Here is a 16232-nt window from a genome sequence, read left to right as displayed (position 1 = left end):
ACCCATCTCTTCATTAAGGAACTCAGCCAGCCAGCCGGCCAGCATGGAGCCTGTGGCTATGTTGCCTGATGCCTGCTTCCCTGCCTGTTACTCAATCTCCATATTAAAGACCCAGGGAAAGGTCAGCAGGCAGGGAAGTGAGGGGGAAGAACAACACCACAACAACAACCCAGAGAGAAAGAGATGGGAGGGGAAGTCAATGAACTGGAAAAATACCATAAAGCCACAGAAGTAAAACTGCTCAAACCTGCAGACTAGGAGAGGAGTGTGAGAATGACTTCAGGGTTTTTTCTGGATCAAAAAGCAGTTTTGGTGGTGGTATGTCTGTGGCTGTCATGAAAGTTTGTCAGCCAGTTATTGTCATGCAAAAGCCTGCCGGTCTCACGGTAACTGACCGTGAATTAACATAAACACATCACCTTTATTTAACCAGGTAAGCCGGTTGAGAACAAGTTCTCATTTACAACTGTGACCTGGCCAAGATAAAGCTTACCTGGTTACATATGGGGTAAAACAAAACATAAAGTCAAAAATACAACACGTTTAGCATCTCCAGGCCTCCACGCATACGAGCCGCTGATGTGCGCCTTTGGAACATCTACATTTAAAAAAGTCTAATAAATAAATTGAATATACACCATCATAATAAATCCATTATGATACAGAGTTGGCCTACTGTGTGTTATCTGGCTATGCGCCATGCTATAAGCTGTAGACTTGTTGATTTAGCAGACAAGATATGCTTATAAGTCCTGTGCCATTATTTTATATTATGTGATTTTATAGTTAGAAGAGTATAATTTAGCTTTATTAAAATAGAAAGGATATTTTTCCCATTCCGGGAGCAAGAGTGTGCATATGAAGTGGCTATGTTGAGCATAAAAGTGAGTTATTTGGCAACTTTAGTTGTGAACGATACAAACCTTAGAATGTCTTAGAAATCAAAACATATATGGGCTGCATGATGCGACTATAGGCTATTGATGATTTGAGAAATTCGCTAAAAAAGCTTGCGCTCTGTTCCTTTCGTCAGGCTGCATAGCTGTTCTCTCATCAAGTGATCATATTTTCACCCATCAGACTATTCTCAATGTTATCTTGTCTTTAATATGTCAAATTAGTTTCTATTTAGAATGGTCCATTATGAAATGGGCAGGAACAGGGGCAGGGGAAAAAAGAAATGTCATCCATATGCACTCCAATAAGGAATGGAGGCCACTTTCCCGCCGGTTCGTTTTTAACTCATGTCAGGTTGGCTACTCCAGTTATTTCACTCCACACATCAACCACTGTTTGAGGAGCATGCAGCCTCTCCCAGCACGACAGGTGATATTCCGCCCAAACTCTGTATGCCATGGGCTCTCCAACCCTGTTCCTGCAGCTACCTAGTGCTTAATTTGGAAAACCAAGTGAAATCTGTTCGGAAACAACAACACATATTTCATTAAACTGTTGACAGCCCCTCTCTCTGCGTGCTCGAGAAAGGAATGAAGGAGAGAGGGGAGGAGATGGAAACGCACAGTGATGAGATATACCGCAACAGCCCTAGGTGGTGGGCGTGGCAAGGGGCTCAGCTGTGTGTGTAGGAGTGACATCACAAGTTTAATGCAAACAGTGATTCATTTGATTACTCTCTTTCTCACTCTTTCTTTCTCTTTTCTCACTCTTTGTCGCACACCGGACGACGCACACACACACACACACACACACACAATACACATATTTATTACCTGTATGCGTCATACCCCTGGCTGTGTACATCTAAATAAAAAATATCCTTCTTCCTTAGAAAGACTTCCTAAAACTATTCAACATCAACATAACGCTATTGCTAGTCTCTTTTGTTTGTCTAATGTCATGTGTTCTATTGTGTTGTTTCTGACAGATCCTGCCGGTCGTCACAGGCAGAAGTCGGTGGTGAGCGATATCTGTTACCAGACAGAGATCTCCAGCCTCATGGACTTTGGCACCCCAGACTCCTCGCTCGACAAAGGTAGGGTGTTGCCTTGGAAATACAGGGTGTTGCCTTGGTGATGGAAGGAAGTGTGTGCATGGTGAGTTGAGATTGAGACACGGACCTGTCAGCATGTCAGCTGGGTGCACAGACCGGAGCAAAGGCCTGTGATGTGGAAGAGTCTGTCTGTCTGTCTGTCTGTCTGTGAGAACTGTGTTAGATACTATAGACAAATCCCTTTTAAGAACGGACAGTATACGGCACACAGGGTTAATAATCTGCTTGGTATTGTACTGTATACATCCAATTCTGTGCTGGGCTCAGACACAATACTCTATGAGTTACAGAGAAACATTGACAGGAGAGCTGAATGGAGAGAGAGGGACAGATGTAACCTCTTCATATTGTATTGCTGAATAGAGAAGAGAACTATTGATGATCATCATTGTTGTATTGTGCCGATGCCTATTTTTGCCCTAATCACTGCCTTCAGTTTGAGTTAAATGGCATCTCCTTTTCCCTCCAGAGATCGCTCTGAATAAAGGCTCTCTGTCTTAGTTGTGATCTGTAATGATACTGGCCACTGAGGAAGATCGTCATAAAGAGTATTGATCACCTGAAGCTTGTTGATGAATCTATAAGTCTCGAGGGCATTTCATTTTCTCCTGCTTAATCACTCCCATTATTCTTTATCACGCTGCCAGAAAGCCACAAGAGTATTCCCCAGAATTGTAATTTTCATCTTTTCATCAAACACAGCCCCTTGAAGCAGCAAAAGAGCACTCTCGGGCCATGAAATTAGCCTCATGACATTTCCATCAGCCCTGGACAGAGGTAGTATCTGTTTGAGTCACTCCTACCTTTCTCCATCCCTCCTTCATTCCTCTCTCCTTCCCTCCCTTCTTCCCCTCCCAGCTAACATCTTAATGTCTGTCTTTCTCAGCTCTCCATCAACATTCTTCTGTGCTGATAATGCAGAGTGACAGATCAACTGGTGCAGCTGGAGGACAGGGGGAGTGGAGAGAGAGAGAACAAAATTGAGAGACAGAGAGAGGGATGGAGGGGGAGAGAGAGGGATGGAGGAGGAGAGAGAGGGATGCAGGGGGAGAGAGAGGGATGGAGAGACAGAGAGAGGGATGGAGGGGGAGAGAGAGGGATGGAGGGGGAGAGAGAAGGATGGAGGGGGAGAGAGAGGGATGGAGAGACAGAGAGAGGGATGGAGGGGGAGAGAGAGGGATGGAGAGACAGGGAGAGGGATGGAGGGGGAGAGAGAGGGATAGAGAGACAGAGAGAGGGATGGAGGGGGAGAGAGAGGGATGGAGGAGGAGAGAGAGGGATGCAGGGGGAGAGAGAGGGATGGAGAGACAGAGAGAGGGATGGAGGGGGAGAGAGAGGGATGGAGGGGGAGAGAGAAGGATGGAGGGGGAGAGAGAGGGATGGAGAGACAGAGAGAGGGATGGAGGGGGAGAGAGAGGGATGGAGAGACAGAGAGAGGGATGGAGGGGGAGAGAGAGGGATGGAGGGGGAGAGAGAAGGATGGAGGGGGAGAGAGAGGGATGGAGAGACAGAGAGAGGGATGGAGGGGGAGAGAGAGGGATGGAGGGGGAGAGAGAAGGATGGAGGGGGAGAGAGAGGGATGGAGAGACAGAGAGAGGGATGGAGGGGGAGAGAGAGGGATGGAGAGACAGGGAGAGGGATGGAGGGGGAGAGAGAGGGATGGAGAGACAGAGAGAGGGATGGAGGGGGAGAGAGAGGGATGGAGAGACAGAGAGAGGGATGGAGGGGGAGAGAGAGGGATGGAGAGACAGAGAGAGGGATGGAGAGACAGAGAGAGGGATGGAGGGGGAGAGGGAGCAAGAAAAAGAGAGCGCATGAGTTATTACGCAGATAAATTGACTTTTGCTAGCTTATGTAATTATGCTCGGATCGATGACACAGAGATTCAGTGAGTTTAGCCCTGAAATCAAGGATAGCCACATGAGGAGTGAAAAGACTGCGGATGGGGGACTGAGAGGATGAAGACAAAAGAGCAGTATCATGAGAAGGGTAACCATGAGTAAAGATATCAGTAAAATGATTCCAGTTGCACTGAAACCATGGCTAAAACGATGAGCTTTAGCTAGGAATTCAACTCTCGTCACACTCACAACCCTGAATGGGCGTCGAATGAATAAGAATGAATAAGACATGAATGACACATGACTGTGATTCTTGAACAGTCAGTCAGGCAGTCAGTCAGTGGTTGACAGATCCATTTGCCTCAGTTGATAAGCTGGCTTGATGGCATACTTGTCCTCATTCCTACAACAGCAAGGTGACACACTCTCTCTCTCCCACTCACACGTGTATTCTATATTTGAGACACTTAATTATTCTGTATTACTACTACATGCTTGACAGGGGAAAATAACCCTATATTAGCCAAATAATTACATTCTGTGACAGAATCATAAGACATTTCAAAACCAATCTGAGGATGAAGAAAGTTGCTTGTTTACTGTATTAGTGTCGTTCCATCACTTTCAGTTTATACAAACAGCAGATTTATCCTGATTTGATCTCTCAGAAGCCTGAAACATAAACAATTATTTTCCATTCAAACGTTGTTTTCCCGGTTATGATAAGGCAACACATCAGTACTAAGCTAAGTTATTTCAGTCGTTTAAATAGCCAGTTGGAAGTCTTACAGTTTTACCTCTGAAATAATTTCCTACCCCGCCCAGTATCCACTTCTTCTAACCCAGACTGGCTTTATCGCTGCTCCTCTAGTACTTGGCTGCACCCGCTGCCCCCTGTCCCTATTCCTGTCCCTGGGCCTCAGGCTAAAGCTCTAACTCTATTAGCTCTGTGATTGTGTCCACACTCATCCAGCCCTGATCCAACCCTGCATCTGACAGCAAGTCCCTTGAGCCCTGGGACTGGGAGAAAACACTTCCTGGGTTGAGGTCTCACGCTAACAACCCCAGTGCTGTGGGTGGAATTGTTTTGGTTTACCTTCATTTGTGACTTGGAAAACATTGCAGGCCTCATTATGCTGCAGGCTATAGTGTAACTAGGTCCCAAAATTTTTGCATGGCCAGGTTAGGTCACATGATCAGGGAAAACTCCTGTCCCTAGTTTCTTCAGTAGGGTATTATTTCCAGTCCACGCGTTCTATATAAACATGTGAACACACTCAGATGTGATTTATGGTAAAATAGTCCATAAGGGCAGTGTGTCCCTAGGGGTATTGTTCTCTGTGCTGTAGGTGAGCTCTTCAGTACAGTACAGTACAGTACATTATGTCCTGTGAAAGAGAGATCTCTTAGTCACTGTGGCATTCAACTTGCTGCCATTAGGTGGAGTAGGAGTGCTATAGTAGTGACTCACCTGCCCTATCACCTGAGGCTACAGGTACGCCCTCCCTCCTCCGCCCTCCCTCGGTTGAGAGAGAGAGAGAGAGAGAGAGGTAATCATGTCAGAGCACACTGGTCCCCCTCCCTACAGCAGCAGCTGGAAAGGGTTAAAAAGAGGAGGGGCGAGAGAGGTTTGGAATGGAAACTGCCTCTGGGTGTGTACCAGAACAGGTAGGGAAAAGGAGAGGGGAGGGAGGGAGGGAGAGAGGGAGAGCGAGAGCAAGAGAGAGAGAGAAAACATGGAGAGTACAGACAAAACAGGCTCCCTCTCTCGGGGGAACACTTCCTAGTAACCTGGCTGGGTGGAGCCAATGGCCAGAGCTGGGAGCGGCTGAGCGAGAGGCTGCTGTGATGTGGTGTATATGCTACTGTATGTTTCTGAATGGTGTCTGTCTGAGTTGGGTTCCTCTGCTATGAGAACACACACAAGCACTGACCGTGGAGCCCAGCGGAGCCTGTGCTGTGGAGGAGGAGGACATGAGGTCCGACAGGGAGGAGGGGACACCCGGTGAGTGAGAGAAAGAGAGAGAGGGAACGAGGGAAGAAAGAGGAGTGGGTTTAGATGATCGGTCACTGTTTAGAGGGTTGGTTTAGGCCAGAGCTATGTTTCTACGGTAGAGGCGTGTGTGAGTTCATGAGTTTGTTTTCACGTGTACACCTATGTGTTTGAATGCGCACACTGTATTTATGAGAGGAATTTGAATGAGTCATGTAAACTCATTATCACTGAGTAACTAAATGAACAGCTCATCATTCAGTATTATTAGTAATGTATTTCCATAATATGTTGCTATATATGGAAAGGTTGTGTTAGCAACTCATTGTTGAATGTAAATAAATATTGTTTGGTGTGTAATTTTAAAAATAAAATATTTATTGGTAGTAGGTCCCTAACCTCTTTGTTTATTTGTTTTACATGTAAACAAATTAGGTTGATCAGGATCTGACATGTACGCATGTACGTTGGTTAATATGCTTGTTAATCAGTTAATCAGACATAAGTATATGATACTCCTGGAGTGAGTCTAGTCTGGGGAATTAAGGGAGATATTTGGTAATGAGCAGCTCAGTCAACAGAGCACACATAGCCTACATATTTGGGAGATGATTAGTCAGTCAGTCTGTCATAAAATCAGTAGATAGTGATAGCACTGACGTCATCCATGTATTCCTATGGAAAACCGGTGGCACATGAAGCCGGAAGTATTTGCATTTGAAGCGCACCGTATTGCTGAATGGGGCTGAATGGCACAAACAAATCACTAAGGATCATGGTGAAAATAGCCATAACTAGCAAAGGATTATGGTCGATGTAGTCGTTTTCATCCTGCCTGACAGAGTCAACTTGGTTTTAATGTCTATGTACCTGATGCTAGCCTACTGTTAAACCTTTGCAGCAGAATGTTAATTTGAAAGCTCAGCGTTACCTAGAACCTAGCCAGGTCAACATTGGAAAGCAAATATTAACTATGATAATCAGAATAACCAAAAAAATTAAGATAAGATTCTTTCGAGTGACGATTACTTCAGTTAAATAGAGAACATGCCGGCATGGTAAATCTCTTTTGTAAAATCTAACTTGAATTGGCGCAAAGTTAAGTGCACGAGCACCCTATCTAGTCTAGATATCTGTCACGCCCTGGCTCTGGGGACTCTTAAATGTTGAGCGAGGGTGTGGAGTTTCTATGTCATATTTTCTATGTTGTGTTTTCTAGATCGTGTTGATCTATGTTAGCCAGGGTGGTTTCCAATCAGAGGCAGCTGTATCTCGTTGTCTCTGATTGGGGACCATACTTAGGCAGCCTGTTTGGCACTAGTCGGTGTGGGATCTTGTTCCGTTAAGGTTTGTTTTGTGTAACCTAGGACTTCACGTTTCGTTTGTTTGTTGTTTTGTCGTGAGTTAAGTACTTAATAAAATGTACGCTTATCACGCTGTGCCTTGGTCCGTATCTTCCATAAACGATCGTGACAGAAGATCCCACCAAAAGAGGACCAAGCAGCGTGTCCAGGAACAGACAGCCTGGACCTGGGAGGAGATCCTGGACGGGAAGGGATCCTGGACTTGGGAGGAGATTCAGGCCGGAATGGATCGCCGTCCTTGGGAGGAGACTGTGGAGGCGCGCTATAGAGAGGAGCAGCGGCAACGCAGAGGGTACTGGCCGAGGAGGAAGGCCGAGAGACAGCCCCAAGAAAAAAATGTTGGGGGGCAAAGAGGGTGGTTGGCGGAGCCTAGGGTTAGAGCAGAGCCAACTCCCCGTACTCAGGCTAGGAAGCGTGTGACTGGGCAGGCTCCGTGTTATGCAGAGCCACGTACTGTGCCGCGAGTGTTCCGGCACAGTCCTGTACGTCCTGTGCTAGCACCACGCACGTGTCGTGCAAAGATGGGCATTCAGCCAGGACGGGGTGTGCCGGCTCAACGCTCGTGGTCTCCAGTACGCCTCCTCGGTCCCGTATATCCTGCGCCAGTGCCACGTGCTGTAGCGCCAGTACGAGTGCACAGCCCCGTACGTCCTGTGCTGATGCCTCACACGTATTGTGTGGAAGTAGGCATTCAGCCAGGACGGGTTGTGTCAGCTCTTCGCTCCAGACCTCCAGTCCGCCTCCACAGTCCGGCCCGGCCCGTTCCGGCTCCCCGCACCAAGCCAGTGGTGCGCGTCGCCAGCCCGGTCCGGCCTGTTCCTGCTCCCCGCACCAAGCCAGTGGTGCGCGTCGTCAGCCCGGTGCGGCCCGTTCCTGCTCCCTGCACCAAGCCAGTGGTGCGCGTCGTCAGCCCGGTCCAGCCCGCTCCTGCTCCCCGCACCAAGGCAGTGGTGCGCGTCGTCAGCCCGGTCCGGCCCGCTCCTGCTCCCCGCACCAAGCCAGTGGTGCGTGTGTCCAGTCCGGCACGGCCCGTGCTCCACTCCGGAGCCAGAGCAATCCACTCCACCGGGGTCCGGTCCAACTCCTGTCAGCGGATCCACTCCGGAGCCGGAGCAATCCGCTCCACCGGTGCCCAGTCCAGCTCCGGCCAGCGGCTCCAGTCCGGAGCCTGTACAGATCGATCCACCGTCGTCGGGTCGAGCTCCAGTCAGCGGTGCCAGACCAGACCAGGGGCGCAACGGGGAGGTGGAGAGAAAGTGGTGGTCACACCCGGAGCCGGATCCACCTCCGAGAAGGAATGCCCACCCGGCCCCTACCCTGCTGTGTTTGTGTGGCGCGGTCGCAGTCCGCGCCTTTGGGGGGGGGGGGTACTGTCACGCCCTGGCTCTGGGGACTCTTAAATGTTGTGCCAGGGTGTGGAGTTTCTATGTCATATATTCTATGATGTGTTTTCTAGATCGTGTTGATCTATGTTGGCCAGGGTGGTTCCCAATCAGAGGCAGCTGTATCTCGTTGTCTCTGATTGGGGATCATACTTAGGCAGCCTGTTTGGCACTAGTCGGTGTGGGATCTTGTTCCGTTAAGGTTTGTTTTGTGTAACCTAGGACTTCACGTTTCGTTTGTTTGTTGTTTTGTCGTGAGTTAAGTACTTAATAAAATGTACGCTTATCACGCTGCGCCTTGGTCCGTATCTTCCATAAACGATCGTGACAATATCATATGACCATGATACTTCCACATGAAAAAAAAATATGTATGGGCTACCATCACAACAACCGATCACAACTCGGTTAGGCTAAATTGGATTACCCCATGAGAAAAATAATAACATTATTTTATCTCGATTCTGTATTTTTATATGATTGTAGACTATCTTTATCATTGTGCAACTGCATCATTTTGTCATCGTAAAAAATACCCTCAGACATACAATGTAGTTTGGAATTCAAAATGTATTAAATTATAATTGCATACTAAATTGATATTTCAAACACAGTGTGAGCGCAATCCTCCATCTCCATGGCCATCCTCTGTTCTCCACTCTGTCATCCTCTATCAGCCCCATAGACATTGGTCAGCCCCTCCATCTCCACCAGTCAGAATGGATCACTATTTAATGAAATATCTTGATTTGTAGCGAACTTTTAAATAATTCACAGTGGAGATCAAACTTGATCATAATAAACACATTTTTGAACCCAAACCGTCCGTCAAAAAAATATATGTTTGGCCGTTGTGGCTATCGTAATTTACATAGGCTTTCTAGGCAGACCAGGGATTTTGGCACAACTAGGTTGCTATGCAGTAGCCGACCAGCAGAGCTTGTGACTTTATGCTCCAGACCGGACACTGGGGGCCAGGGTCATATCCCAGTGCTCTGGAATTGGTGTCATGTTATGTCTGGAGTTCTGTAGGTCCTACAACTACTATCCAATCAGCACATTGCCCCAGTTTTCCCCTTAGAATTCCTCCGCCCACCTTGACATTCAATGTGTTTGGCATTTTGATAGGAAATGGCAACCCACAGACACACCTACACCTACAGGTGTTATCTGAGAGCTCCTCCAACACCTCCAACTGGACCCCTGGTAGACACTGTCTCAGTTGCAGTGACATGATCCTTACTGTGTTTGTCTAGATGTGTGTGTGCGTATTTGAGGAGATGAGTCCGAGGATGATCCCGTTGGTTGTGTTGCGTGACTCCTGCTGCGTGACTCCTCCATACCCAGAGGTTACTTTCCAAATTGAGAAAAGTTAATGAGTTTGACCGAGTGAGCCGCTGCTGCCAGATGGCACTATCAGAGATGGTGTCACACACTGCTCCCACAGTAGGCCCATGATGGCACGCTCTGCAGGGCTAGTCCTTGATCAGTGACCAGTCTACCTGGCTGGACCAGTCTAATGTGTTACAGTGCCATAGCGAGTGGAGGTCAGTGTATGAGAAGGATGCACCACCATTAGTCTGACCGAGGTTTTATCTTCTCGAGATATTCATGCATTGGGCACTGCATTTCAACTCCGAAATATCCTCAACAGGGATGATTCTGGCTTGTGGCCATACTGAACACTAATGGGACAATGTTCAGTATAGTCTCATTGGGCAAGTCTATTGTTCAGTGTTCAGTCAAAGTTAGACCATGTACAGTGATATCATGTCATAGAGCGAACCCAGCTATGTTCAGATAGATTATTGGCGTTGTTGCTATTGCTAACTAGGCTCTAGGTAGTCTGAGCTGAGCGGCCTTACCAGGTTCTTGCTGCTCTTCCAGCAGTACATCCCTGGCAGTGGGCCTAATCTTCTCATAATAAAAGTGTGAATCAATTACTGCTATCTCCAGTTGGCATGCCTACACTGACCTCCGTTGTAATGTAAACTCACAGCAATTAACAAATGGCAGCTGTTCTCTATAGATATACAAACAGGGGCATGGATAAGCATGCGCACACAAACACATGTATGCACACACACACACACACACACACACACACACACACACACACCTCTTTGTGGGTACAGGCATGCAGATTTACACACGCAGACTTAGAAATGTTCACTAGAGCTTCCAAACAGAATATGTGCCTCACATACAGTAAAAGCATAGACGTTAAATGTGACTAAATCCTCAGGTTGCAATGGTAAGAAAGAAACACAAGTGAGGCGTAAACTCTAACATACTGTATATGGAAGGAAACCCAGGGTCCACTCTTTAGCATGTTGTTTATGTTGTACGTGGATGTTGTGGTTAAGTAAGGTTAAGAGCCAGTGCCAATGTATAATTCATGTTCACATACATTATAGAAGGGCCTTGTAATATCCTGAGTGGGAAATTAACCTGCTGGTACTTACGTGCAGCCAGGTGCTGTTCAGGGATCAACCAGCGAGGGTTTGTGTTGTGTTGTTTTCTGTTGCGTTGTGTTGTGTCGTGTTATATTCTCTCACCCACTCACACTCATCCCTGGCCCTATCAATGGCTGAGGTACTGAGACAGCCCACAGGCTATCCAACCAAAATGACTGACTAATATAGAGAATCTCAACAAAGAGTTGTGGAGCAGGTTTAAAACAGCCACTAATCTCCCTGCAGCCTCCCACCCACCAAAACTCCCCCTCGGATCCAAAACCCGTCATTTACTGAATGAATGTGGTTGCTGTTTTTGATGCAACCCTTTCTATTGGTATTGTATCATTTCATGTTGATTTGATGTTATCCTCTTATATAATGCCCTATATTTGGGTCATCCTCTTGACTTGAGATGCTTTTAATTTTCATGGAGATTACAGGATGTCTCTTTAGAGACTGCTCTTATCAAGTTGCTCTGAACAGCGATTTTGTGATTCCTTCCACATGGTCTTATAATAGCCCTTTTAGATCTGTTTGCTTCATGAGAAATGAAGTGTTGCCTGCGAGAGGTAATAATGTGAATAGATTCTGAGTGGATAGTAAGGACATTCCATGTGATGAATGAAGGACATCCATGGCCAGTAGAATCCTGTCTGTATATCCTCCCAGCAGAGAGAGAAAGGGTGAGGGGTTTGTTTGAGGATACACAGAACACACAGGTTATTAATAAGAGGGCTCTCTCTCAACCACACCCACACTTCTGTTTGACTATGAAGGATCCCTAGGTTAATATTATCTGCATGATGAGGAGCAGCAGCTGACCCCTGTCATTCCCTACGGCGATCCCAGCACAGCCCTCCTTTCCTGGGAATCATCTCCTCTACGCAGTAATAATCAGAGATGCCGAGCACACTCGCATGCGTACACACACACGCATACACACACATACCGATACAGCCATCCAAGCATCATGTGACTCCTCCGTCACATACACAGAGCGGTTGAAGACTGGGGATGGAGGAGAGACAAAGAGACATGGAGGCCTGAAGCAGACTTTAAGACGTAATATATTCATAACCATCACCAGTTACTTAAACCTCACTGCAGGCATCCAAGCAACTTCATAAACCCCAGTAATGAAATATTACATTGGCTTCATAAGTAAGGAGATGTCAAAGTGGATGAAGCTTGGCAAGTCAGGTGACTACTGAATAGTTGTGTCATGAGAGGTCAGTGAGCCAGAGGGGGTTAGCCCAATGACTCCCTTTGATTGACAGCTGCCTGCAGCACTACAGCCAATGATGGGACAGGATAATCTCAGAGAGTGACAGGTTAACGCTAACTTAACGTAGCATGCGTAAAATAATCGCCTGAGCGGGGTCAGAAGAAACCGGAAGCATACGGTTTTCAGGCTTCGCCTCTTCTCTGCTTTTCTCCTGAAAACTAGATGCTTCCGGTTTCTACCGACCCCTGCTGACAGTGTGTTAACGCAGCATAATCATCTGGAATGTAGTTCACGTCGTCGACAAACATTTTAACATTTCTGACTGTTGTTGATCGAGCAGCACGGAGACATCCTGAGTTTCTGAACATGCTGTGTAACGATTGATGTGTTTTTCTTTCTAGTTTTATCAAAAATAATGACTTATGAAAGGAATGGTGGAGGGGAGGGAGAGAGGGAGGCAGGCGCTTGTGATGAACCATTGTAATGATGTTCTGAGCCGTGTTTTATAGTGGTCTACTCAGTGACTCACACATTGGCTTTTGTTCAGCGCTGTTTGAACCTCCCCAGCACCCCTTCTGTGCTTTTATCAGCCGCTGACAATGGCTAATTATTGTTTAAATAAAAACGGAAATGTTTTTTAAGGATTTGAAATCGTTGCATATTTTGCTACTTACTAGCTCTAGTGACCTGAGTGCATTAGTGAATAATGCTCCAGGTAATAGTAGTCTTTTTTACTACACTACAGTTACCTGCAATGCTACTGTACAATATCGTTTGTCTGCACACTCTCTAAAAAGTCATTAATCTTCTCCTTCCCCAGCTCCAATTCCCCCTCTCCTCTCCATACTGAGTGTATTAGAGCTGTGCAGCACCAGCACATACACACATGATAATACACAGGCACAGACACACATACACATGATAAGACACTCACTCCACACACACGTATACATGGATTTTGTATTGTAGATATGTGATAGTAGAGTAATGGCCTGAGGGAACACACTTAATGTGTTGTGAAAAGTGTTATGAAATGTAATGTCATGTAATATTTTCAATTGTATATAACTGCCTTAACGTTGCTGGACCCCAGGAAGAGTAGCTGCCTACTTGGCTAAATGAATCTGCTTTGGCAGCAGCTAATGAGCATCCTTAATAAATAAAAATACAAATACAAATACCAATCCCACCAGGGGAACACAGTGTAGGGAAATAGTAATGCAGAGAGAAACTTGACCCAAATGTCCAGGAATGAAAATACCTCTAGTACATGTTCTATTTCCAGATTATTGTGGGAACTGACAATCAAATAGTAATCCAAGGATTGTGAAGGTTTGAAACATATTGTGAGATTACAGCGTAATGCTGCTGCTTACCCAATAAAACCCTTCCCTGTTCAGCACTTACATACAGTAGAACATAATACAGTAACCATGGATAGAAACACAGGATCAATGCTCTTAAATGTTGGAGCTTTCTGGAATGTACTGAGTGACAGTGTACTACTCTTCTCTGGTTTCAAGCCCACTAATACTATATTGTGGATACAGAGTTACCTGTCTAACAGAACACAAAGGGTGTTCTTTAATGGAAGCCTCTCCAACATAATCTAGGTAGAATCAGGAATTCCCCAGGGCAGCTGTCTAGGCCCATTACTTTTTTCAATCTTTACTAATGACATGCCACTGGCTTTGAGTAAAGCCAGAGTGTCTATGTATGCGGATGTCTCAACACTATACATGTCAGCTACTACAGCGACTGAAATGAATGCAACACTTAACAAAGAGTTGCAGTTAGTTTCGGAGTGGGTGGCAAGGAATAGGTTAGTCCTAAATATTTCTAAAACTAAAAGCATTGTATTTGGGACAAATCATTCACCAAACCCTAAACCTCAACTAAATCTTGTAATAAAAAATGTGGAAATTGAGCAAGTTGAGGTGACTAAACTACTTGGAGTAACCGTTGAGTTGAGATGTGTCTGTTACTTAAACTCTGTAAAGCATTTATTTGGGCTGCAATTTCTGAGGCTGGTAACTCTAATGAACTTATCCTCTGCAGCAGAGGTAACTCTGGGTCTTCCATTCCTGTGGCAGTCCTCATGAGAGCCAGGTTCATCATAGCGCTTGATGGTTTTTGCGACTACACTTGAAGAAACTTTCAAAGTTCTTGAAATATTCCGTATTGACTGACCTTCATGTCTTAAAGCAATGATGGACTGTTGTTTCTCTTTGCTTATTTGAGCTGTTCTTGCCATAATATGGACCTGGTCTTTTACCAAACAGAGTAAATAAGAGACAGAATAACAACAAAAAAATCCAGAAAAACGCATGTCAAAAATGTTATAAATTGATTGCAATTTAATGAGGGAAATAAGTATTTGACCCCTCTGCAAAACATGACTTAGTACTTGGTGGCAAAACCCTTGTTGGCAATCACAGAGGTCAGACGTTTCTTGTAGTTGGCCACCAGGTTTGCACACATCTCAGGAGGGATTTTGTCCCACTCCTCTTTGCAGATCTTCTCCAAGTCATTAAGGTTTCGAGCCTGACATTTTGCAACTCGAACCTTCAGCTCCGTCCACAGATTTTCTATGGGATTTAGGTCTGGAGACTGGCTAGGCCACTCCAGGACCTTAATGTGCTTCTTCTTGAGCCACTCCTTTGTTGCCTTGGCCGTGTGTTTTGGGTCATTGTCATGCTGGAATACCCATCCACGACCCATTTTCAATGCCCTGGCTGAGGGAAGGAGGTTCTCACCCAAGATTTGACGGTACATGGCCCCGTCCATCGTCCCTTTGATGCAGTGAAGTTGTCCTGTCCCCTTAGCAGAAAAACACCCCCAAAGCATAATGTTTCCACCTCCATGTTTGACGGTGGGGATGGTGTTCTTGGGGTCATAGGCAGCATTCCTCCTCCTCCAAACACGGCGAGTTGAGTTGATGCCAAAGAGCTCGATTTTGGTCTCATCTGACCACAACACTTTCACCCAGTTCTCCTCCGAATCAATCAGATGTTCATTGGCAAACTTCAGACGGGCCTGTATATGTGCTTTCTTGAGCAGGGGGACCTTGCGGGCGCTGCAGGATTTCAGTCCTTCACGGCGTAGTGTGTTACCAATTGTTTTCTTGGTGACTATGGTCCCAGCTGCCTTGAGATCATTGACAAGATCCTCCCGTGTAGTTCTGGGCTGATTCCTCACCGTTCTCATGATCATTGCAACTCCACGAGGTGAGATCTTGCAGGCCGAGGGAGATTGACAGTTATTTTGTTTTGTCACTTCTCACCAAGCTGCTTTCGCGATGGTCTTGTAGCCCATTCCAGCCTTGTGTAGGTCTACAATCTTGTCCCTGACATCCTTGGAGAGCTCTTTGGTCTTGGCCATGGTGGAGAGTTTGGAATCTGATTGATTGATTGCTTCTGTGGACAGGTGTCTTTTATACAGGTAACAAGCTGAGATTAGGAGCACTCCCTTTAAGAGTGTGCTCCTAATCTCAGCTCGTTACCTGTATAAAAGACACCTGGGAGCCAGAAATCTTTCTGATTGAAAGGGGGTCAAATACTTATTTCCCTCATTAAAATGCAAATCAATTTATAACATTTTTGACATGCGTTTTTCTGGATTTTTGTGTTGTTATTCTGTCTCTCACTGTTCAAATAAACCTACCATTAAAATTATAGACGGATCATTTCTTTGTCAGTGGGCAAACGTACAAAATCAGCAGGGGATCAAATACTTTTTTCCCTCACTGTAGTTTTGATGTCTTCACTATTATTCTACAATGTAGAAAATACTAAAAAGAAAGAAAAACCCTTGAATGAGTAGGTGTTCTAGAACTTTTGACCAGTAGTGTATAAACTGAAGTAGATCAAGCAGCCTGAGCAGCATCCATCCAACAGTACCCACACTGTCTCTCAAATAGAGAAAGTGACCCCTGCAGTGTACGTAAATATATGTATG

The 16232-nt window shown here is 45.8% G+C and overlaps 1 protein-coding gene across 1 annotated transcript in view; it reads left to right on the top strand.

Annotated features, from left to right (window-relative positions):
* kaznb (kazrin, periplakin interacting protein b) overlaps positions 1 to 16232 on the top strand; it is a gene marked incomplete at its 5' end in the record, with an annotated part of 125205 nt that overhangs the window by 97827 nt on the left and 11146 nt on the right. The window contains 1 exon segment of the mRNA XM_084167022.1: positions 1886 to 1993. Coding sequence (XP_084023148.1) covers positions 1886 to 1993 — 108 coding nt within the window.

The sequence above is a fragment of the Coregonus lavaretus genome, assembly GCF_964263955.1.
Source record: "Coregonus lavaretus genome assembly, chromosome: 8".
In the NCBI taxonomy this organism is placed as follows: Eukaryota; Metazoa; Chordata; class Actinopteri; order Salmoniformes; family Salmonidae; genus Coregonus; species Coregonus lavaretus.
Note: the sequence above shows the minus strand (reverse complement) of the source record. Positions and strands in the feature narration are given on the sequence as shown.